The sequence below is a fragment of the Sycon ciliatum genome, chromosome 2, assembly GCF_964019385.1.
Source record: "Sycon ciliatum chromosome 2, ocSycCili1.1, whole genome shotgun sequence".
In the NCBI taxonomy this organism is placed as follows: domain Eukaryota; kingdom Metazoa; phylum Porifera; class Calcarea; order Leucosolenida; family Sycettidae; genus Sycon; species Sycon ciliatum.
The window spans coordinates 13,489,961-13,515,131 of NC_088644.1; the positions used below are offsets into that span (position 1 = coordinate 13,489,961).

The following is a 25,171-nucleotide window of genomic DNA, read 5'->3' on the forward strand; positions in this document are numbered from 1 at the left end:
TTGGTGTGATCAAAACTGATCATCAATCATAATCATGTGACGCACTCCCCAACGTGCATTACGTGAGTAACTGGAGAAAACAGAAAAAAGCAAAATCATGAAACGAAGAATATGTGCTTGCTGAAGAGTGGAATTGAAGATCGATAGGAAGAGGAAGATGCGATGGTAGTTTGAAGTGACCATGTCTCAGAACGCAGGGTACCTCAGTAATGGTAGGGTGGATATAGGCCTACTGCGTCAATCACTGAGAGCCGAGTTCGTTGAGTGTCTTACACGATGTGATGGTTCGAAGGTAAGCAAAGTGACTGGGATTACTTGAATTTGACAAAATAATCGATAATGTTGAACGCCTAGTAAACAAGAGTGCTGCCGAAGTGAGGAAGAATCGAAATTCTTCACATCGAACCACAGATGCAAAGTCGATGACTTTGCTCATACATGTACATGTACGTTCGGCATGACTTTCGGAATTGTTGATGCTGTTTCAAAAGACCAATTTCAAACTTGCCAAGTTTTTTTAAACTATAATATGACATTATACTTCACATTTTTAGGAGAGTCGTCCTCGGTAGTGTCTCGCCACGGTGCTGACCCACATGTGGCTCTGTGATGTTTCGGAATTGTCAGATTTGTTTGGGGTTTGTTTCATTTGTCTGACTGAATTACCAGCAACGATCTCATTGTAGAATAAATAGTGCATGAATGTGTGTACTGGTACGTTGAGAAAATCAGAGGTACATGTACCGTGCTTCTATTGGCAGACAGCAAGGCCTGGTACACATGTAGCAAGCTTGCGTCAGATAGGACAAACAGGGTACACACGCCAATGCCGCAGCCCCTGACACTAAATAAGACCCAGGCAACTGCACAATATCAGTGTGGTAGCCATGATTTTGCCCAACCGCCCACCAACCATGCGCAGACTACAGTGCTCTGGCTCGGCAGGCTCATGACAAGATCCTTGCCTTCAAAACGCACTGATTGTACAATACTGGAGGGCGCCGAACCATGCTTCACTAAAGAACGAACAGGCTAGGAATTCACCAGATACATTATATCGGCATGTACTTGTACATAGTGGTTCAGCTACACATAGTCTGTCGTACACGGGAAATAAGGGTGCGTTCTTATTTTCTCTAGCTTCTCAGAGAAATTTCTCCTGGAAGTCGAAGAAACTGGAATAATTTAGGAACGGGTCTTGAAGAATTCGGAAATCTTTTCTACATGTGAAGCGCCAAAGGAGCCGCGATCTTGAGTGACACGAAATGTAGTACGCACTGTGCGTATGCGAAAGGGAATGTCGTACACTCATGATCAACACGTGCCTTTTACTAGTTTTAGCAAAAGTTCGCATGCGCTGGCCCCGAAACCGGGAATCTCCAAGTTTCAACCACCTCTGAAGTTCGGAGAGCTTGGGGAGCTTTGGAGAGTCTGCTAAAATTCAGAAAGGATATAAGAACACTTCTCGAACCAACGCATATGGCCGATTGGTTTGCAGGCCTGCCTGCGAATCATGAGGTCCCGAGTTCAAGACCCGCGCTGGTAGCAGGGAGCGTGTAAAAAGACTTTTTACGCGTGTTGAACTGCGGCGACACCCACGGTCAACTGGGTACTCGCAGCTCGGAGTGAGAATAACAAGGATGCAGTTTACAGGGTTATGGGCCGTTACACGCCCGATTGGTTGAGAGACTAACCTCCTCTCCCCTGACTCACTTGTGAGGTCTGCATTCGCCACTAAGGTTAACAGGCATAGTGGTGGCCTGCGGATGCGAAGGCTAGTTTGTGTGTTTCTGAACATTCAAGCGATGCCGACGCGGATCCCGCGAATATTATTATATTATTCTCGCACCTTTCCGAGAGTCTCGCACATTTCCGAGAGGATTTAACAATGCACGCTAAGAACGACTTGGGTTGCGACTCTAACCCCGTTATGTGGTGCCCGACAGTACTGTAGGTCAACTGAGCAGACACTTTATCAGTCAGGTTAGCATGGGCTACTGCTCCTGCTCGGCCCATCCAAACTGACCGCTGAGAAGCATACATAAAAAAACAGTTCACATAACTTCATAAGATCGGAACAGGTTGCAGGCTGATCTGTTGCCATTGACACTGTGTCTGTTCAAGGTAAACAACTCGAATTCATGCTCCCCTATGCTGACACAAGCAATGGGGATTTCTGTGACATGATTGTCATAAACTACAGTGGAACTCGGATAAGACGTACCACCTCGAGGAGTGGGAGAAAGTATGTAGTATCAAGAGTACATAACCCCCCAGAGTGTGCAACGCCTGATCCAGCTCTGCATAGGGTCTTGGTCGAGCGTAATTGGATCTTTGCGTCATAATACCGTGCACATCTGAGGGGAACCCGGGGAATCGCGGGTACTCTCGGATCAAAAACAACGGTGCCCTGCCTCGAGACCGGCCTTGCGCTGGTGTGGAGTGTACGCGATTACGCTTGACCAAGACCCTATGCAGAGCTGGATCAGGCGTTGCACACTCTGGAGTGTTATTTACTCTTGGTAGTATCCGAAGTACTTCTTATCCAAAGTTGACCACTGCGGCCCCACTAATACGATACATGTGCAGTATGTCAAAATGCTCGAAATTATTTGGTACATTCAGAAAATGTACGTGTTTAGTGCCACGGAACAAGGCATTCCACGCTGAAAACAGTCTCTTCCGCACTGTCAACATACTGAAGTACCTGAGGCTGTGTCAAGTGAACCTGTCATGTGTAAAGTGTGTATGAAAATACCAACAAGTACATAGTATGCGCGGCTAGCTCTGTTGAGACCTGCTGAAAAGTCCGTCATACACAGGTTGTACATCTTATCAGAGTACGTCGTATTCGAACACATTTGTATATGCAATATGCGCTTATATGGGATCGGGAGGAAAATATGTGCGACAAAAAAGGACCGTACTCAGCAGGTGTACATCTTGCCCGGGTACGTACTAAGTGAGTTCCACTGCACAACATACACAGATGAAAGCTAAGGTATGTTGTACAAGTGAGCATGTGGGGGTCTGAAGAAGCTTGTTTCTTCTTGTTGCCAACCTGCCTGACATTTGTACTGCTTCTGCTGCTTCTGCTGCTATTGATGCTTCTGTTGTCGTTGCAGGCAATCGTGTGGGATGATCAACTAACATCACCGTTCACACTGGTAACCGAGTATGCCCTGCTCAAGGTATGTAGCAACTCCTACTTATGATCCGTGGGTGGGTGCATGTACATTTATATTCTGGGAACCTTCATCTATTGTGTAGGTTGGCAACCTGCACTTGCCTGCTGTACTAGCAGAATGAAATTTGCATCCTCGTGTAATTGATGCATCAGGAGCGCAGTCACTACAAAACTGTGTACACAGATGTACATGATCAAATTACGCTGCTGTGTAGGAGCGATGTGACAAGATGACTCCGAGTGGCTCATCATTGCTACTCACCGGTCTTCACTGTGTTGATGTACACAGTCTATTACAGTATACCTGCTATTAGACTGTACCAACATTTTGCTTGTTTGGTGTGCATGGGCAGAGGGGTGAGGGGTGAGTTTCAAGGCGTGTCAGTTCAGGATGACATTGCTTCAAGTTACTGTTGTTTTTGTTCACCATAGGCCCATGGCGTGGACAAGATGTATCCGCTGCGGCGTGGTGCCCTGCCGTCGTGTGAAATGCAGCATATCATCTTCTTGACACGACCTCACCTGCCAAATATGGAGATGATAGCGGACAATATCAGGTAAGTTCAAGCTTTCACGTATTTGTTTCCCATCCCATTGAACCCTGATCCGTCCTTGCAGTTGAGGGTTTCTTTATGAAGCGACTTTAATATGGACATCACACACTTCATGCAGATTTTACAGGTAGTGCCATTGCCTGGCTGTTATACAAAGTGCATGACACACAGCCTGGCAAGATGCTGGCCAACAGTGCAGCGCCACACAGTGTGTGTGTGTGTGTGTGTGTGTGTGTGTGTGTGTGTGTGTGTGTGTGTGTGTGTGTGCGTGCGGGCGCGCGGTCGGGCGCGCGCTTACGTGCATGATTGCATCCGTGCATGATTGCGTGCGTGTGAATTGCTCAGTAAAGGGGACTCCCAGTACCGGTATGTATCTTGTTACCTGAAATCATTCCCCGAGTGCAACATGCAGCAGTTATATCCATTCACACTTCAATAGTTTAGTATGAATAGTTTGGGGGGACAGTAGCGAATCATGTCTGTCCATGCTAGACAGCTGAGCTAAGACAAAGCTGTGGGTGCAACTGTCAGTACTATAGTTACTGCAAAAACTGGCACCGCTTCGGCTTTGTACTGATGTTCCCATTGTGTGAGGGGTGGATTGATGGATGCTCACTGTTTCAACTAACAAGCTACTGTGTATCTGGTGAAACTCACACATTCATGGGTGTAACCTGTTGTCACTAACAACTACTATTACCGCCTAGAATACTGTAAAATAGTGTTGCCTGCCCACTTGCTGATTTCTCTATTGTACCAATCTAGAAGATTAATGGTGCTATCAGTCTAGTTTTTGAGTGGCACTGCATGCTCATTATTTGTTAGCCTTCAGAGTGTTTTATTGTTGTAAATCTCTTATTTATTAATAAACTAGTGGAGTTTTTTGTTGGTATTCCTTGCAGAGCGGCAGCTAAGGACCGGCTGAAGGAATTCAGCGTGTTTTTCATCCCACGCAAAACAATGCTTTGTGAACGGCGACTAGAGGTAAGAGTACTGTCAGCAGCTCCCTAGCTGTGAGGCCCTCTTCTAGCTGCCTAGCTGCGAGGCCCTCTTCTAGCTGCCTTGCTGCGAGGCCCTCTTATGTCAGCGTTACTGGTGACTTGGTTCCGTTCTCTGTTCTCACTGCAACCGGTCTGTGGCCCATGTGCATGTGTCCAGTGATGTGAACCAGAGGGGCTGTTTGCCATGCTTGCGCTACCCTCCTGTATTGTATGTAGTGTTGTGTCAAGCATGTCTTGTGCATATACTGGTGTGTGCTGTCTCACTTTTGCGGGGCATGTATTTTCCAGTGTAGAAACATAACTTGTGTCAATACAACACATCAGGTCGGATATAACATACGTTCTCTGTGCAGTGTACATTCCCACCAGACACAGCACTGTGCTATAATAATACACACATTGCACCTCTGATAAAAAGTACAATGGAACTCTGATAAAACACTGTCTGTCATACCGGTATCCCTCTGGTGGCTGAGAAAACCTGGATTCCGCAGCATGGCCGACACAAATAATTTTATATGTGCAGTAAAACCTGGTTGCAACCACCCCACGGTGCAAGCAAAAGCGGTCGTTAAAGCCAGGTGGTCTTTAGAACCAGGTCCCACAGTGCCTGTGTAGAACTGTCGGTGCATGGAAAAACGGTGGTTAAGAGCAGGTGGTCGCTAAATCCAGAGGTCGCTTACACCAGGTTTTACTGTATGTCCAAGTGCTCACATTTATGTTGTGAGTACGTTGAAAGTGCAGTGTTCACATGAAGCTTCTAGCAGCGAGTCATGATCCAGTCAACTCGCGGCCGCCATGCTCTCAGTCGCGCCTTGGTGATGTATATACGAGTAGCTGTCTCACTGGTATCTGAAAACACGGGAAGTACATGGCATGCGGGGCCAGCACATCGAGGTACAGACCGAGCTAGACGTCGTACGTAGCTCATGCACTTTAGCGGAGTACATGTATGTGCAATCTGAAATGGATTTGGACTCGGAATCCGCATGAGCTGATTGTTTAGTAACTGGTGGTGTTAGTGGACATTATAGCGTAACTTGTAGTTTCTTGGTCCTTTTTTCTTTACTATGAAATGGATTTGTTTGTGTGTTACCTCAAATTTACACTACCATCTGCTATGTCTTGTGCTGCTCAGGCTTTACGGTGGTATTGCAACAGTCTATAAAGACTATAATTTGTTTGTACGGTCAGGGAGTGTGTAACTGGACTCCTGCAATATCAGTTGCCGTGTGTTTTTTTTGTCTGTGTTTGTTTGCTCAGGAACTCGGTGTGTATGGTAACCTGACGAACATTGATGAGTACAACCTGGACATTCTGCCTGTTGACAGTGATCTGCTATCGTTAGAGCAGCCGCTCTCGTTCCGGGTAGGTTCTGAATGGAATATCGCTGTGGTCGAGGCACCATTTTGCCTTGTTCACACATTTGTACCGTCCGCTTCCTTACAGCTTGGTGTGATGCCGCATTGCTGCATGCTGTTCAAGACTGCCCAACATGAGTATCAACTTGAGTCGTGTATGTTACAGCTGAATGACTAGCTACTAGTAATGGACTTACATGCATTGGCGTGTCTTCCTGCCTGCGAGCTCAAACTGTTCCTTCGTCTTGTGTCGTGTAATTCTGTTCAGGAGTGCTACTTAGAACAGGACTACACCAGTCTGTTCTACGTTGCACGCTCACTCATGACCCTGCAGGCGCTGTATGGCACGATACCCAACTTGATCGGCAAGGGTGTTTGCTCCAGAGTAAGTGCACGCCAACTCCTTGTTGCTTACCCCTAGATGTAGGTTTTGGGGGGGGGGGGGTGATCCGTAGAGGGTGGTGGCGTTTCTGCGGATACGGAAAACTCGGCCTGCAGCCAAGTCTTGCGCGAGCCGTGATTTTTTTAGGTGATAATGAGCAAACCATTGGGCACGTTGCTTCGCTATGGCCTGCACCAGGCATGGTGGTAGCGTACAGTATGTGTAGATTTTCGGTTGGAGGACAACTAGCTAACACATGAAGCGCAGCAGCCACTGGACATTTTGGTAACTTGTTCTTTGGATACACATGTGCACAATGTGCACTCATGCAGCTATTTCTTGTGCTAGCTACCCATATTCTGCCTACTGCTAGTGTTAAGTTATGGACGTGGAATCTCGATACGCAATGATATACTGAATAGGCCCCTTACCTTTGTTTCCCCTTGTGTACTTCTCTGCAGCAAATCATCGATATGATCCTGCGAATGCGGCGCGAATCCACGTCCCTGAAGTCCAGTGTCATGCCCCAGATTGACAATCTGATCCTGGTGGACCGGAGTACAGACTTGCTCACACCCATGCTCTCTCAGCTGACGTATGAGGGGCTGATCGACGAGATATTTGGCATTCAAAACTGTAAGAGCGGGTGTATTTACTTTGTGAGCAAGAAGGGCTGGGGTCATGGTTCTGTTTATGTTTGTTCTTTTGCCAGGGAAGATTGAGATGGGTTACAGTGAGGCTCCCCTTAACCGGACTCCTTAGCTCTGGACGCTACTGAGGGCCCTTCTGACCTTCTGAGCCACAAAACTAACCTCAGCCTTTGAATGAAAAAAAACCCCTGTACCAACAAATGTTGATTAACAAAACTGTGTTTACTATCACCGTCACTTCAACTTTACTTGCATGCATACATTCTGTACTTGAGTTGTGGACAATTCCTGGCTGCAACGACACTGGCCCGTCTCAATGTGCCCGGATGGGGGAGGTTCTCTTGTGCATGCAGGGATGTGAAATTTATGCACTGGAGTCTCTGTGCTGTGTCTGGTGAAGTCTGTGCTATCACACGAGGGATGGTGGGCACCGCTTGCACTCTATAGCTAAATCTAGTAGTTTAATCTACTGAAGTGCAATCATGCTTTGGTGGTACACTTTCACATTATGTGTGAAGGAAGTTGGGACTGAGAAGGCAACGTTCACGTTGGAGACGGTCTGCACACCTAGAGCCTAGCCTAAATCTCAAACACTTCCAGCCTGCTACTTCAAAGCTCTCAAGCCCTTCCAGCCTGCTACCTCAAAGCTCCTCCTGGTACCTTGAGTGAAAGATCGTGTGATGCAGCAACAGGAATATTTTTAGAAGCAGCACACACAATGGCAACGTTGCAAATATATGCGGGATCTTTGATGTGATTATCAACTATGATACGCCAGCGACCCTTGTACTTACCGAAGGCATTCTCGATCTTTTGCCTAACTGAAATTAGCACCTTGTTGGATTGGTACTGGTGGTCGAATAGTGGTGCATCATAGCACTTCGTAAGCTGCCGTTCGAGAGGGAAAACCCCATCGCCAATCAGGTAGGGCATGATGCAGCAGTCCTCCAGCACATCCTGCGTGTTCTGGAGCCATGTACCATCAACAGTGTTACGAAATAGCGAACTTTCATTGTACGTGTACGCATCTCCCACACTGCCTGCTCGACCGACATCGATGTGTGTGAATTGACGGCAGTGGGCGCAGACTCCAAGGAGCAACATGGCGATTTAATTCTTGTAACACCAATATGTGTCACCCCAGAGGGCCAGCTTCAGCATGTGTACAAATGTGCCGCCGATGGCTCCAATACACATTGGTAGACCTGCTGCCCGCTGGAAGCCATCCATCACCGAATCCAGCTCTCGTCCGCCTGGTAATCTGATGGATGTGCTAGCAATGGTCTCTTTAAGGACTTTGACAACTTGATGAACAACACTGTGGGTGGTGGACATTCCAACATGGTATATCTCATGAAGTCGTTCCGAAGTGTTGCCATGCGCCACCATCCAGTGTAGGCCCATTGCCAAGCGCTCCTCTGGAGGTACTGGGCCGCGTATCGCCGTCCTGGTGAGGTGCAAATGATTTCTTGTTTCACCAACTAGATACTGAAATGTCCTTTTATCCGCCCGGTACGCTCCACAGTACTTTTGATCCAGAAAGTCGTCTGCCTCTCTCTCTCTCTGGGAGCGTACATCTCTACTTTGTTTGTGCCACAGTGGTACCTTGCTCTCCTTGAAACCTCTCTGCTCCTCAACGCCTCGGTAGGTTGGCCACCGGGGTCGTCTGCACTTCTCGAGAGAGCACGCCATGAACATCACGAACCCTGCGGAATTATTTCTTTGGAAGAGAACGTTGACGAGTACGGTGAACAGCTGAACAGAGTGGCGTTGGGTGGTATGGCAATCCAGGACATGACAGCGACAGGCTGGGTTCGCCAGGTCCTCTTCAAGAAGTCAATGCAGCTGCAATATCAGCTGTGCTCTCTCTCTCTCTCTCTCTCTCTCTCTCTCTCTTTCTCTCTCTCTCTTCTCTCTCTCTCTCTCTCTCTCTCTCTCTCTCTCTCTCTCTCTCTCTCTCTCTCTCTCTCTCTCTCTCTCTCTCTCTCTCTCTCTCTCTCTCTCTCTGTCTCTGTCTCTGTCTCTGTCTCTGTCTCTGTCTCTCTCTGTCTCTGTCTCTGTCTCTCTCTCTTCATCTCCACTCTACAACAAATTTCATGTTCATCTTCCCGCTGAACCTCTTTCTTTTTGAAATTTTCTTTTTGCCGTGCCTGGTTGGCGTGGCGATAAGAGCGCCTTTGGGGATTTGCACGGTTTTTACAGAGTACATCTGAATGCACCAAAACACTTTTCATGCCGGGCAAGCTGTACCCGTATCCTATTTTCCCGTGTGTGAGAGCCAGAGTACATAACCCACCAAGAGTGTGTAACTCTCGCATACCCTGCTGTCCCGACAGAATTTCAAGTTGATATCATTCTCATGATGCAATGCTCCTCGCATGAGTGATTTTAAAGCGTTTGTACTGGGTGTCAGCGCATCACACGTGTTTCCTTGAACTAATTTGTACAGGATAAAGTGGAGACTTGTCAACTACAGGTCCAGGATATGTCTGGTAATACGTGTAGTGCAATGCGCATTGCAGCAGAAAAATGACGTCAACTTGGAATTCTGTCGGGATAGCACCCGTAGTGGATTTGCGCACTCTTGAGGTTATGTACTCTTGGTATGAGTGCCGCATTTAATAGGCTACAATCAAATCGATTCGTAATAACCAACATAAAAAGAAAAATGTCATAGTGGAAGGTTTTTGCCGCATACTAGTACCAAGAGTACATACTCTTGCTAGTACGTTACATGCACAGTTGCACCCTCTGGTTTATGTTCTCTTGATGCCAGCCACTGCTGGCCCCTGTTCAAAATGGCCGCGGATAATATTTGAAATGCAGTGCATTGAGATTTTGGTATACGTTCCTGTGGCAGTAGAGGATTGTAATTGACTGTTTTGCTGTGGATACTAGTAGCTCTGCTCCAGATTACTTCAGTGCTGTATATGCAACGCTGTATAGCCGTGTGATCGGCTGAATTGCTGTGTTGGCACTTTGTATGAACAGGTCTTGTACAAGTCGTATAATACGCACTGACTGCTTCTGCGGGTTATTTTGCAGGTTCTGTCAAGTTGCCGCCTGAGAAGTTCTTGTCCTCCGAACAAGGTTAGTCATGCGTTCCCCCTTTCCTGTTTGTTTTGTTTTGTTACATTCATGTACTTGTATGTTTAGAAATCAGAAGGCCAGTGTTGTTGTAGGAAGTAGAACTCCACTACTGTCCACGGTGCGCATTGGCACCCTGTTGGTGCTGCTTCTGATCTGCGCTGGCTTACATCTGCACCATTAATTGACGTCCATTTTGCTGGAGACCTTCTTTCTGATAATCTACGTGGAGATAAAAGTTTAATAATAGCTATGAAAAGTATGAATGCCGCAGACATCACCACGCAACATGACAATTTGTGTCACACTTCTTTGGATTTTTAACCTTTGTTTTTCCCTTGATCACTTTAGTTCCGTATTTCCACTGATGATCGGAGCTTGAAAATCGATTCTGGAAACACACAATCTCGAACCCTGAACAAATTGTCATGTTGCGTGGTGATATCTGCGGCATTCATACTTTTCATAGCTTCTTTCTGCTTTTTCTTTGTTTTGTTTTGTTGTACTTTTCTGCTCTGCAGAGGAGAAGAACAAGGCCAGTGGGGTTGTTCCCGGACCGAAAGTACTCGTTCTCAACTCCGGTGACGAGATGTTTGGTGAACTGCGTGATCTCAACTACCAGGCAGTCGGTCCTCTTCTCAGCCGGAGAGCCAAGCGTGTCACGTCGCAGATGGATGTGAGATGGGTTGAGGGTACAATGCGTGTAGAGGCGACGGTTCGATACCGGAACGGGTTGACAGCAAAATTGTGTAGACCCAATCCGATCATCAGTGTGGATTGTTCACTCGAAATATGTTTGTGGAAGGAAGCTGGCATGTTGAAGTTTGCTCTGAGGCCAGAGTCGATCGATCTGAGCCCCTCCTTTGTGTTGGCTCGCTGCCTCCAAGTTGCCCTCAATTTTTGGTGTTTACCGAGGTGGCTCCAAACCGGACAGGTTTTAGAGTGCCCGTCAAATTCACTCTGGGTCTGAAATTAGGTAATTGCTATGGCTCCACGACGGCCAGTACAGAGCACCAATAAGCCTTGTGTGTGCTTCCATTAGTTTTCATTGGTATACGGTTCTTTATTGGCGAGAGGCGAGCCGCTGTTTACCTGCGACAAGAAGTTGATTTTTCAAAAGACGTAAAACTCAAGTTGCAGTGGGAAGCAACACCTCGAAAACTCAAATGCTTGGTATGGCGCTTCTGGTCATCGCAGAGCCATGGAATTTTGGCGCTGAGTAAAACACATCGTAGTCTCACTGTGACATATGTTTTCTAATCAAAATACCAAGAGAGAAAGTGAATATTTAGACCGTTCCGGTTTGCAACCTATGTCCTATTTGAAACCGTCTCCTCTACATAATAGGGTCATCTCTCAAATAAAGATAATAATAATAATAAGGCCAAACTAAAGAAGGTGTGTGGTTCGACTAACATGGACATTTTTTTTACGGGCGGGCGGGCGGATTTTTTTTTTTTAAATATATTTTTTAGTACATGTAAATACACTGTATACGCGTATCGAGTAGACTCTACTACCAGCACAAGGCAGCAGTCGTACCACTCACTGCACTGCACTGCAGTACAACTACAAGTCAAGTCCAAAAGGAGCCGCCTGCGTCCGCAGACTCACGCCGCACAGCACGTAGACGTGGACGTGTTCAGTCCACGTACGTCAGTCACACGACAGCCCGCCGAAAAAAAGTTACAGTCGGGCTGAAATTGTACGGTCGGTCGGGTGAGTCGAACCACACACCTTCTTTAGTTTGGCCTAAGTAGAAGAAGTTAGTGGTGTATCAATTTCAATTTGTTTAATAACTTAAAATGTCACATTCACACATAAGTACAATGCAGTTATTTTCTAAATCCCGACCATTGGGTGCTGAACATGGTGAGTTGAATTTTGCCTGTCTTGTTCTGCCTTTCAAACGAACACATATCTTTTTGTTGTCTGTAGGAGAGACACGAAGCGAAGACTGTGCGTCAGCTGAAGCAGTTTGTGAATCGTTTACCACACTTGCAGTCAATGCGACAGGCTGTCAGCACACGTAAGTTACTACAGCCCTTTGTCTAAAGCCCTGAACGCGAATCACAGCCTCCTTGTTCATAAAGTACTTATAGCTCTTTCTCCCACTCCAATAGGTCACTTCGCTGCAAACAACTGACTTTTATAACATTTCCCCAAACGTTTGGCCGTGCCGATCATCAGGGCAAAGCAGGGAAAGGGAGAGAGGGAGAGCTGTCTCCGTCTTTCTGTCTATCTGTCCCTCTGTCTCGCTCTTGCTCTCTCTCTCTCTCTCTCTCTCTCTCTCTCTCTCTCTCTCTCTCTCTCTCTCTCCATCTTTTATTGATTTATCTGTCTCTCTTTTCTTTTGTCCTGCTATCTGTGTAGATACATCAATAGCAGAGCTTATCAAGGAGCAAGTATTCAGTGACGACTTTATGAATACGTTACGAGCAGAGCAAGGTGAGGACAGACACGGGAGAAGCACCGGAGCTGCATTGTACAGACACTGCACCGGCGACCAGTCATGTTCAATCTTGCTTTGCGACCGGTCTGGAGCGAGTCTCGTCTGCATTTCGTGAAATACTTTCGTTGTGAAGAGTCAGTCATGCTTGATTTGTTGGCACGAGAGAACGTGGACACATCTATCCGTACATACATGTATATGTGCTTGTACATGTGTGCTTCAGTGTGCTCACGTGTATGCTCGCTCGTATGTAACGTTATGCTCGAATATGTCTTCACATTGATGCTTCATGTAAACTTATGCAATCATCTGTATCCAGAACTTATCGGCGGAGTTGACACTGACAAGGTTCACCCTCTGATTGAGACTCTCATTGCCAAGAAAGCCCCCATTGTGAAGGTCGGTAGCCTATGATACTTGAGTTGTTAGTGTAGCAAAGCTAGTAGTCTCTGTAGAAGCCGTGGCTAGTAGTCTCTGTAGAAGCCGTGGCTAGTAGTCTCTGTAGAAGCCGTGGCTAGTAGTCTCTGTAGAAGCCGTGGCTAGTAGTCTCTGTAGAAACCCTGGCTAGTAGTCTCTGTAGAAGCCCTGGCTATTAGTCTCTGTAGATGCCCTGGCTAGTAGTCTCTGTAGAAGCCCTGGCTATCGTTGTTCACTCTACTTGTTGTGCCTGGTGCCACTTGAATTTTATCACTTGAGTTAGCTGATGAGTCTGTTGCGAGTGTTTTTGGTGGACTTGTTGTTGAATATGAAATTGGCAAGATTCTTAAAAAAATCACAATCACTGTGTGAAATAGCAGTGCAACGGTGTGTTGGCCAGCGTTGCCTTAGACCAATTTGTTATTACAGTGAAGCTGTGTGAAGCATCGTTCCGAATTTTGAATCACAATACAGTTCGAAGAATGTTACACCCTTTTTTTATGAACATAGCTGTGTCTTCCAAAGTTCCAATGTATGGCCCATACACGAAGTTCTTGCTGACAATGACTATAGTATATTATGGTTATCAATGTCTGTCCAGCTCAGATAGGACGTGTGCATGAACTAACGGCGTACATGTATGTGTCACCGCTGATAGGGTTTCTGCTTCTCTTCCCTTTGTGTTGGCAGGTGCTGCGTCTTCTTTGCATCCATTGCATATCGAATAATGGCTTCAAGGCAAAGCTCATGGACTTCTACAAACGAGAGATCATACAGGTACTGTGGATGCCGTGTATGCACATGTGTGTGTGGGTACCCCCGCACGTCTGTGCATACCTGTATGGGTACGTGTGTGTGTGTGTGTGCGTGTGTGTGTGTGTGTGCGTGTGTGTGTGTGTGTGTGTGTGTGTGTATTTAGTAATGTGTGTATTTAGTTGTGTGGCACTTGACTTCAAGTTGAGAAATCCTAGAGCAGTGTGTGATAGTTGTGATTCTTGTTCTTGTTGTGCTATCATGTTTAGACGTATGGCATGCATCACATGATCACACTGGACTCAATGGAGAAAGTCGGCCTCCTCTTTGTAAAGACGACGGCGGTATTCACACAGCTGCGCAAGTCACTGCGCCTCAGTGTGGACAATGTAGATGAAGTGGTAAGTAATGTGGTGCATTCCTATCGTTCAAATTATAAACTCTCGCATGCACGCACTCACGCACGTGTGAAACACATGCTTGTGCACGAATATACAAGAGTATGCTGTAGTGTGTGTGAAAGTCTGAGTCATGCGATCAGTGACTGAGTCAAAAGATCACTGCTAGCACTCAGAGCAGCAAAGTGAATGGAGGAATGCTTAGTGCTTCACTGGGGACAGGGGTAAATGTAGTCGGGTCTCGGGACGGATAGCTTGATGCCGCCAGTCATTTTTCTGCACTCTGGCCTAATCCACTTTAATACTGCAGTGTGGGGAACTCGTAGGGCGTGTGTGTGTGTGAGTGTGTGTGTGTGTGTGTGTGTGTGTGTGTGTGTGTGTGTGTGTGTGTGTGTGTGTGTGTGTGTGTGTGTGCGCTTATGTGTGCTTATGTGTGCTTGTGTGTGCTTGTGTGTGCTTGTGTGTGCGTGGGGGGGGGGGGGGGTGTTTGTGCGTGTGTCTGTGCGTGTGTACAAGTTCATGTATGTAACTGCTTCTACGTACATGTAATCATTCCTGTCATTGTGTTTTACTGGCTTTAGAATCCGCAAGACATTTCCTACGTGTACTCTGGCTATGCACCGATAAGTGTGCGCATTGCACAGAACATTGCCAAGCCTGGTGGACTACGCAACATTGAGGCGGTAAGTATGCAACTGCATGCTGTACACACATGTGTGCATACAAGAGACATTGGAAGCTGTGTCGCAACTCTTGAGTTTCACGTATTACTACGATCATCAGGCAACTGATGGCTCCAAAACGGGTAGCCTGAACATAGCGGGAGCAAGGTGGGAAATTCTGAGGTGTATCATAGCGCAAGAGACAGTGAAGCACACCACTTGATTACATGTGTGTATATGTTCCGGGTAGCACATTGTAATGATTGAATAATGGGCATGGCTGTCAAGTGTACATGCACATCGGCCACGTTACGGGGTGAGGGGGTTCTTGCAAAGGCAATTATGAAGCAAATGATCTTTAGTGCTATCTGTGTGCCAAGTGTGTATCACAAGTTTCTGTGCGACGTTATGTTGGATTGAAGGCTGGTAAGAATACTGATCACATGCTAACCATAAACAAGGCTGTTTGATAATGTCATCACTTTCTAATAGTGATTTCTTATGCCATGGTCTCCATGACTCATGCTGTCTTCTGCTAGACTCTAGGGCATTTACACTGCCATGCTAGAAGATTCATAGCTAGTGTTATACGAACCATGCTGTGTGTGTATGTGTGTGTATGTGTGTGTGTGTGTGTGTGTGTGTGACTCTACAGGAGTCAGTTAGGAATTTTGTAGCTCTCATCGTTTGATTAGTTTTTGTTAGTTTTCAGTTCTCAGGGACGACTCTGGGCTTCCAGGGTCGTCCCTGGGACAGTTCCCAGTAGAAGTCCACAGCGGAAAGTCACCAGAGCAGATTACAGGACGAACTTCGGGTGTCGTCACTCTGACTCTGTTTTCCGCTGTTGGACCCATCGCGAGGCCTTGCAAGCCCGCGAATGGAGCCATCTACCGCACGCAGTAGGAGACGAAAGGAGTTTACCCTGAGCGTTGGGACGTGGAATGTCCGCTCGTTGCTGGAAAGTGAAGGACCCGTCCAAACAGCATCCACTCGACATCAAGTGGCTGACGACAAGAAAATTTATCGGATAATTCAAATTTTCAAACGTCTTGGATTGGAAATAGTTTGTCTTCAAGAGACCTACTGGCTGGATAAGAACGTTTACAACATCGACGGAGCAGTGCTAATTTCGTCTGGAAGACCTTCACCTGGCGAGGGAGAGTCGTGTCGAAGGGGTGAAGGTGTTGCGATTCTGTTGCTGGGAAATGCAGCTCGCGCGTGGCGTGACGGCGGTTGTCAATACGACGCCCGCAGCTCTCGGATTGTGTCAGCGCGATTGAAGTTTGATATTCATGGGTGTTCACCGGTATGGTATACTGTCATCTCCGCATATGCTCCGACGTTCGCCAGCAAGCGAATTGCCAAGGAACAGTTCTTTGCGGACTTGCAAGCGACTTTGCCACGGATGGGCACAGAAAAGTTTATTCTGTTGGGTGACTTCAACGCCAGAGTTGGATCCCGTACGCATGCTGACGCTGATGAGTGGTCACGTGTACGGGGCCCACATGGAGTGGGTGAGATGAACTCTGCAGGACGTGAGCTGTTGGATTTTCTTGCAACTATTCAGGCGATGGTGTGTAACACATGGTTCTGCAAGACAGAGGATAGGAAGTGGACCTGGCAACATCCAAGGTCAAAGAGATTTCATTGTATTGATTTTGTCATCACGTCACAAGCTGACTACCACCAATGTATTGATGCTCAAGTTATAAGAAGTGCGGAATGTGGGAGCGACCACAACCTGGTGGCTGCGCGTTTTGTAGTAGGCCGTCTGCAGCGCCGCTCGCGTTGTGTGCAAACGAAGAAATGTAAGCGGTTTGATGTTGCACGTTTGAAGGATGTCCACAGCACTGACTCATCTGGAAACATCACACGAGTTGCTGATGTCTATCGTGAATGCCTCACAAACAGTCTGCAACAGCCGAATGAACATACCACCGTTGAATGCAAATGGTCGAGGTTGCGCACCGCGGTCACCGAGTCTGCAGAGGAGACCCTCGGTTTTCAGAAACGTCGTCAACCAGATTGGTTTACTGAGAGCAAAGATACCCTCGAACCCTTGTTGAATGAAAGGAATCAGCGATATCAAGAATGGATTTCAAGTGGCAGGTCTGATGACACGTGGAACAGGTTCAAGGCTGCCAGGAGTAAGGCAAGAGCTGCTGTCCGCTCTGCCAAGAACTCCTGGTTCACCAACAAAGCCAAATCTCTTGATGGTGCACGGTTCAGTTCCTCACGGGTGTGGGCATGTGTTAAGGATATGCAGGCTGCCAAGCAGGGATTACGCCCTGTGTCTACTACCGCTATTAGGGATGCAAATGGCAACATCTGCAAATCTGTGGAGGAACAAGGTGGACGATGGTACCAACATTTCGATGGCGTACTCAACATCCCTAGCACATTTGATCCATGTGCCATTGACGAAATAGACCAGCAGCCTATCAACCAGAACATCGCTGGCAAGCCGGATGCAGCAGAGGTGGCGCGAGCTATTCGACAACTCAGCAACGGCAAGGCCGCTGGCGCCTCAGCTATCCTGCCTGAGTTGGTCAAAGCGGGTGGTGAGAGTTTCATGGAGGCACTGTTGGATCTGTTGCACCATGTCTGGGATGACGAGGCTGTTCCGCAGGAATGGGTAGACTGCAACCTTGTGCCAATCCCAAAGAAAGGTAACCTCTCATTGTGTGATAATTGGCGTGGCATATCACTCCTGGATGTTGTTGGGAAAGTTGCTGCTCGAGTACTTCAGTCCAGATTACAGATTATTGCGGAGAATATTCTACCCGACTCCCAGTGCGGCTTTCGTAAGGGTCGATCTTGCACAGACATGGTGTTTGCAGTTCGCCAAGTCCTGGAGAAGTTGTACGAACATCGCTGCCCGGGATACGTTGTCTTTGTTGATTTACGTAAGGCGTACGACTCAGTAAACCGTGAATGCATGTGGCTGATTCTCGCGAAGGCAGGGGTCCCTAGTAACATCGTAAACATCATCAAGTCATTTCACACCTCCATGTCGGCTACTCTCTCCATCGGGTCAACACCCATCCAACCCATTGCAGTGAAGAGTGGTTTGCGGCAGGGCTGTTGTATGGCACCAGTCTTATTCAACATATTCATGTGGGCTGTTTTCCAGAGATGGTCCAGAGTGGTCGAGCATGTGCCTGGTATCGGCGTCCCGTTGGCATTCAATCCTGGGGGCTCGCTTTATTTCAAGAGAAAGCGTACTGACGATCAGACTACCATCAACGACTGCCAGTTCGCTGACGACTCTGCACTGTTTGCCACTACCCGTACTGCTGCTGCTCTTGCTCTGGATATGTTCATCGATGTCTCGTCTGCATTTGGTCTGACCGTCAATCTGGACAAGACCAAATTTATGGCGGTTGGCTATGGTATCACGGATGATGACCGACTTCCTCTTCCTGTGAAGAATGGCACATTGGAATGTGTGCGTGAGTTCCGATACCTGGGTGCTGTTATCCATGATTCTGGCCGATCTCACAAAGATGTATCGACCCGTGTTTCATCTGCCTCCCGTGCTTTTGGAGCGCTCCGTCATGCTGTCTTCAATGACCACAATCTCTCTCTGCGCACCAAGCGTCTGGTTTTCGAGGCCTGTGTTCTGTCCTTACTGCTCTATTGTGCGGAGACGTGGGTACCGCTGCAAAGTGATGTGCAACGGATCACGACCTTCTACTACCGGTCGCTTCTTTCCATCATGAGTGTTGCACAGCGGGATGTGTGGGACTTGAAGATAGCCAAGGACACCATTCTGAAAACATGGAATGCAGCAAACCCACTGGATATCCCCGACCGCCTCATGCAGAGAAGACTGGAATGGCTTGGGCACGTGGTACGCATGCCTGAGGAGCGGATGCCGCGGATGTTGTTGTTTGGCACATTGCTGCCACCACGCCCAGCGTGTGGCCCGCGGAAACGATGGCGAGACGCAATTAGGGTCGACCTGCGACGAATAAACATCGCCGACGAGTCATGGTTTGACACAGCGCAGGAACGATCTGAGTGGCGGCAAGCTTATCGAGCAATACAACCAGCTCAGAAACCGGCTCGGGAGATAGTCTGCGAGGTGTGCCGGCGTGCATTTGCTCGGCAGCAAGATATCGCCCGCCACAAGTGCATCATGGAACGGCGTAAACCAGTCCAGCAGCAAGCCAACAGCCGCCAGTGCTCCCAGTGTCACCGATGGTTTCGGAGTGCGGGTGGCATTGCAGTCCATCGCTGTGTCCAGTCCAATTCTGCCCCGAATGTTGCCAATGCCACAAGCTCTTCACCTGTACGCCTATGTATTCGGAAACCGTGCTGTACCGCTCACTGTCCCATTTGTGAACGCTGCTGTAAGTCGATCCGGGGCTTTGCTATCCACAACTGCAACCGATCCACCAGGCGCCCAACTGCTGATGAAAGGGACAAGTTCCAATTGCAATGTCAGAATTGCCGGAGGCGTTTCAAAAGGCGAAACGACTTATCCCGTCACCAACGCTCATGTCTCCTCTCGTCTCCGTCTCGCTCAACGAGAAACACGTGACCTACATGGCAGTGTATACCAGGACCAGGACCAGGTGTGTGTGTGTGTGTGTGTGTGTGTGTGTGTGTGTGTGTGTGTGTGTGTGCGTGCGTGTGTGGTGCGTGCGTGGTGCGTGCACGCGTGTGTGGTGCGTGCGCGGGCGCGTGTGTATTATTGATCTCTTCACTGTGTTGCAGTTGCTGCGCTTGCTTCCTGGACCGCTGACTGAAGAGAAGCAGAGCGTGCCCGTGGGTCTGCAGTCTAAGAGTAAGCTAATCATTGTCCAGTGCTGCATGTGATGTGGATACGTTAGCTAATGGAGCATGTGCTGTGGGTGCATTGTCCAGTACAACATGACTGTGCTGTGGATACATTATCCAGTGCCTACTGCTCTTAAGTTTGGTGCCCATGTGCTACTTGCTATCTGCCACGACACTATGCATACATCTGCTGTATGGATATTGTTTTGGGGGTGTGACAAGCTGGCCAGAGCAAAGCTATTACTTGGCTAACCTTACGGCAACACAGAGATGCGCTGTTTGCTCCACTCTTGCTCGGTGCCAGATACGGCTATACATATAGAGTATGCCAAACATGGGCATGGCAAAGAATAGTTGGTAGCTAAGCTCATCACCAGCAGGACTAAGCCAAGCAGTGAGAGGTGAACGTTACAAGTTCTGATGATTTCTACCATCACAAAGCAGACCAAGTATATGTACTGATAATTATAATTATTATAGTGTGAAGTGACGAGGTGCCTACGGTAGTAACCAGGCACAGACCTTGACTGGTGGATCGGTGCAGTGTGTATGTGTATATGGGTGTGCATGTGTGTGTGTGTGTGTGTGTGTGTGTGTGTGTGTGTGTGTGTGTGTGTGTGTGTGTGTGTGTGTGTGTGTGTGTGTGTGCGTGTGTGCGTGCGTGCGTGTGTGTGCAAAGACTGGAACTGTTAGGTGACATGACTTGTACTTTTCCACCTGTCTCATTTTTTCATCACAGAGGCACCATCGGCAGCAGGGATGACGCTGATTTTCTTCCTGGGAGGTATGACACACGCGGAGGTGTCCGCCCTGCGCTTCTTGGCTTCTGAGGATGGTAAGGTGGATGTTAGAGTTATGCCTGGTATGAGTTAGACTCAGTGGATACTTGCAGTGGTATGCACCACCTCTTCATGACCGCGCCAATGTGGAATAAGTTACCTTCCGACTCCCCTGCTCTGACTGTGAAATCTGGAAGGGAAATTGCATTCTTGCTACTTGAGATAGCGGCTGTGTTGTCTCCGTTTCTCTACGCCATTGAAATCTCCCTACAGTACTGTCAGGCGCCGAAGAACCAGGGTTCTGGCCTAGCCCGTTCTTATTTTTCGCGAACCCAGCCATTTTATCCTTGTTCAATGGTACAGTCATACATGTACATGTACATTTGTACATGTCATTGTATGTACGGATGCTTAGTTTACATGTGACCTAGCTAGCTGCCAGTTCACATGTTTTGACTTAGCATGAAACTACGGAAGCGTGCGAGTTCGATTGGGATTAAAGTAGGAAGGGAGCATCTCAGCTTCCTCGGACCATGACCATTCGACTCAGCACCCCGACGACTACAACTGGTGAAATTTAAATTTTGATTTTTGCCTTAACTTCCCCTTTAAGTAAGTTTGTTTAGCCATAGCAAGAGTTCATAACCCCTATCACCTCCTACAGGGGTTATGAACCCTTGCTCCTATATGGGTTATCAACCCTTGCTTTAGTCATGGACCCTAGGCATACACAGCTCGTAGGCATTGCATTAGTATTCGTACAAATACGACCTTTCTGTGCAATTTTGTTGTCTTCAGTACGACGTACCAATGCCCTGCATTGCGAAAATAGTGTCATTGAGCTGGGGTGGGTGTTTGCAGTAGACTTTGCTGTACGCTACAATCATATCTTGCTTATCCAGCCAGTCCGGGACAGGGCACTGTCCATAACTTTGATATGTCCCGAACTTTGAATCACATACGTTTCAATGGGGAAGGGCCGAATATCTGGCATATGACATCACTATTTACACAAAGAAATGGCAAAAGAGTAGTAATATTTCCACTAAATCTCGCCCACAGGGTGCGCGGTAGACCGAGGTGCCCATAACTTGTAGGTGCGGATAAGAGAGATATGAGTGTAGAGTCGACTGTAGGTGCGGATAAGAGAGATATGAGTGTAGAGTGTAGAGTGGACTCCTGATATAGTGAACACCATTGTGCAGGAGAATTAGTTCTTTATGGTCGAAGTTCTTTATAACCGAAATGCACTCACAGCCTCACACTATAAGCAACACGTTTTGACTGGCACTTGGCTCATGACTGTATGAGTGCATTTGGTTTATGTACGGCACTACAAGATATAGTTCGTTATAAGCAAAACCTGTTTGCTACCAAGGATCAATTTTGTATGGGTTCAAACAGGGACATGGACAATGGTTCGTTATAATCACGAACTTCGCTATACGTGTACTGTAAGAGTTGAATCTCTAGCGTGGCACAAAGTCTTGCGTTTTAACGAGAAAACGTCCATCATCAACTCAATAAACGATATTTGATTTGCGTGTCATTGTGTACCACCTTGTTCCCATCTGATTCAACTGTGCACAGGTCTAACCGACTATCTCATCGCCACCACTCAGATGATCAACGGAACATCACTAATAGAGACTCTTGTTGAGAAGAACCCATTGGGCGAGGACGGTGATGAAGGAGCAGCAGCTGCTGCATCCGCACCATCGTCTTCAGGACGATGATGTGTCTCCGTTCTTACACACCATGTGAGTTCCTTGGAAGCCTGTCAATTCTATCTGCACCTGCCATGGCGGTGGCAGCGGACATTATATATTTTCACATACAAGATTGGTCATGAAACGCTCCGTGTTGCTTGGTACGCTACTGCGCTCGTGGGGTTTGCTTTTTTAAGAGCACTAGCTTGCATACACACTTTCTCTTGCTGTAGGTCCTTGCTGGCTCCATTGCCACGTTGTCCTGTGTTCATCAGGTTCCATATATCGATACACAATACCAACTTTTACCTCCCCCCCCCCCCCCTCACATCACCTACATGTAGTGTAACTAGTAGGACCCACATGCATACTTGTTGCAAGTACAAACAACTCCAAACAAACCATGAAAGCTGTAGACGCATGAGAACTTTGCTTGCCCGGGTAGCCCCTACAATTATCAGTGGATGTATCAAGTCTCCGATATTATTCCACTGCTCCTGCAGAAACTGGCCACACACTCGGCCGTTCGTTTGTTTTTTTATTTCAATTTTATAATAAATCTTCGCCACACTGCAAGCGTGCAGGATTTTGCTTCTAAAAAGTGGTCCTGCGTGGAACCACGTTGCCTTGACTCGCTCAATATTCTATTTGATTTTTTCTTTTCTAGTACCCAAATATTTTTGTCAATATCTGATTTCTGTGGAGTGTTTTCTGAATTTTTACAATGCCATTCTGTAACCATGACGACCTGAATTGGACATGCCATGGGTACGGGTATGATCCTAGGCTATGGATGGGGCATGCTACTACTCCTATGCTGTGGTCATTCTCAGTGGTTTCTATGTCAGTGAGATGGAAGTGTGCATGTGTGAAGGTGGGTGAGTGGATGCCTGGATGGTGTACCCTATGTGTGCAAACCGGCTTGACAGTGAAGCTATTTCTGTAGCAGATTTTTGGCAGTACAGTCTGTTGTCTGTGGCCTGCACCAGGGAGTAGTAGATACTAGATACCATTGTTCTTTACTACTCCCAAGCCAGTTACGTGTAACTACTATGTACGCAACAAACACGCATGTGGGCATTAGGGAGGTTTAGTTCCCACGTAACGGAAACGCGTACGTGGGTGATCCACGTAAAGTGGATGAAGGGCACCCACGTTGCAATGTTGTGTTTAGTCACACGGAACAAACAAAAGCATGATGCGAAAGGCCCAAACCTGGTCAAAGACGAAGCTACCCGGGCCTAAGAAGCTCATCCAATATTTTGATTTCGTGCTTCGGAAACTTCTTCAGCTGAGCACGCTCACAGCTAGCTCGCACAATGCGCTCCAATCTGATTTTCACCCACGTTCTGGCGAAACGTGGGTGAGCCTCCATACACGGTATGTCGTGAATCAGAAAACGTCTGTACGTGGGTCACTGAGTATCATATCACGTGGTGCACACACGTAAAGTACCCACGGATTACGTGGGACTAAACCTCCCTTGTGTCGAAATAACACAACGTGTGTGGCATGTGTGCATTGGTCAGGGAATGGTAAAGTACCAAATACATGCTTTTTTACTACCGGGTAGTAGGCTGTACGCATTGTATGGTACAATACAACTTTACAAGTCATGTTCATGTAGACTGTGACTACATCACGAGAAAAGACTGTCGGAAGACGGCAAGTAGGCAATCATCACCTGTATGATAAAGTCACACCAGTGTGCTCAAGAATCCCATATCATCAGTATGTAATGCTGCAGGTCTTGCACATGTGTGCCGTGCAAGTGCTGGAGTAAGTTCCAACAGCAAGACTTTTGTGTTTTAGCTTACAGCACGCACAGTACGTCTCAAAATAAATGCAGGGGTAGTACTTTTACCAAGAGCACATAACCGGGGGGTTATGTACTCTTGCCTTTACTCATCTCTTCCTTCTGTACTCAACTTTGCTGTTACTGACGCTATTAAATCGCTTCCGGGTTAAAAGAAAAAAGTATGGACAGTGCAGTGGTATGCAAGTCTGTCGTGGAGCTTAGGCGACGTTTCTTGGTAACATGTTTGCTGGTAGTATAAGTGGATGGCTACAATGTAATGAGGTGTTTTCTGAGCAGAGCACGAGCAACGGCGTGCAAATATCTGGCTCCGTGCCTGGTAGGGTTTTGCATGCTGAGGTATGTTTATATTTTGTGATACTAAGCCAAGGTATGTAATTGTCGGTCTCTCCGTATACCGATGTACATGATTGCATATGTAGGGTGGATACATGACTGTATGTAGGGTGGATTGTTGCGCTAAGCTCGCCTTTTGCGTTCCAGAACAATCCATAGCTTGTCACCGTTATCACGTCAGGACGGGTGTCGTGCACGCATGCCATACAGCCGTATCCATATCCACCATATCCACGTGACATCCATATCAATGTTCTTTTTGCTGATCCATGACCTTACAGTACTAATGTAGATCTACCAGATTTCAGTTTTGACAACCGAGAATGTGGAACGACTGACAAGTGCCCGTGTGCTAACCGCTTTCCGAAGAAGAACTCGTCATGTTGTGTGACAGGTGTTCACGTGCATGGCTGCGCACATGATGCAGTTCCAAACCAGGCAACATCGCGAGTCGTACGCTAGACTAGTCTGTACCAGGGAGCTGTCATGTCCTGACCCTGTACAAGCCGTACTGGTCCGTATTGTATTGCAGTGCTGGAGTCTGTGGGAGCCAATGAGACCGCTGCCTGACGATAGACAAGCTCACTGACGGTTTGGGTAACGTGGGTGAGTAGTGGAGAGACTGTCGCTGAGCTGCTGAACTCGATCCAAGGAATGATCCGAGTTCCTACTTGACCGCTGTGTCCCCCGGGGGTCATCGAGACTATAAGACAGATAAGAGAGTACATCCTCCGGTAACACAGAGAGTCTACCTGGAAAGTGTAGCCTAGGATAGACTAGAGACTAGCTTCCCAAGTCCTGTACTGGGATACAAGGTACATGATTGTACATTAAATATTTTA

At 47.4% G+C, this 25,171-nt stretch overlaps 1 protein-coding gene across 1 annotated transcript; it reads left to right on the forward strand.

Moving 5' to 3' along the window:
• Window positions 1-83: 83 nt before the first annotated feature.
• On the forward strand, window positions 84-22,921 carry LOC135808823 (vacuolar protein sorting-associated protein 33A-like). The gene is made up of 18 exons (XM_065322052.1): window positions 84-292; window positions 3,126-3,191; window positions 3,620-3,744; window positions 4,644-4,725; window positions 6,006-6,110; window positions 6,372-6,488; window positions 6,947-7,121; window positions 10,181-10,225; window positions 10,744-10,898; window positions 12,161-12,251; window positions 12,596-12,670; window positions 12,994-13,073; window positions 13,782-13,868; window positions 14,114-14,245; window positions 14,824-14,925; window positions 19,627-19,696; window positions 20,429-20,524; window positions 22,059-22,921. The coding sequence occupies exons 1-18, from the start codon at window positions 182-184 to the stop codon at window positions 22,202-22,204; spliced, it is 1,860 nt and encodes a 619-aa protein (XP_065178124.1). The 5' UTR covers window positions 84-181; the 3' UTR covers window positions 22,205-22,921.
• Window positions 22,922-25,171: the final 2,250 nt, after the last annotated feature.

What these genes read in the sequence shown, in the direction of transcription:
- LOC135808823 (XM_065322052.1), top strand. Translation starts at nt 182, where the DNA reads ATGTCTCAGAACGCAGGGTACCTCAGTAATGGTAGGGTGGATATAGGC. An exon ending in CACGATGTGATGGTTCGAAG is followed by an intron (nt 293 to 3,125) that starts GTAAGCAAAGTG and finishes TTGTCGTTGCAG; the next exon opens with GCAATCGTGTGGGATGATCA. An exon ending in GACTACGCAACATTGAGGCG is followed by an intron (nt 14,926 to 19,626) that starts GTAAGTATGCAA and finishes ACTGTGTTGCAG; the next exon opens with TTGCTGCGCTTGCTTCCTGG.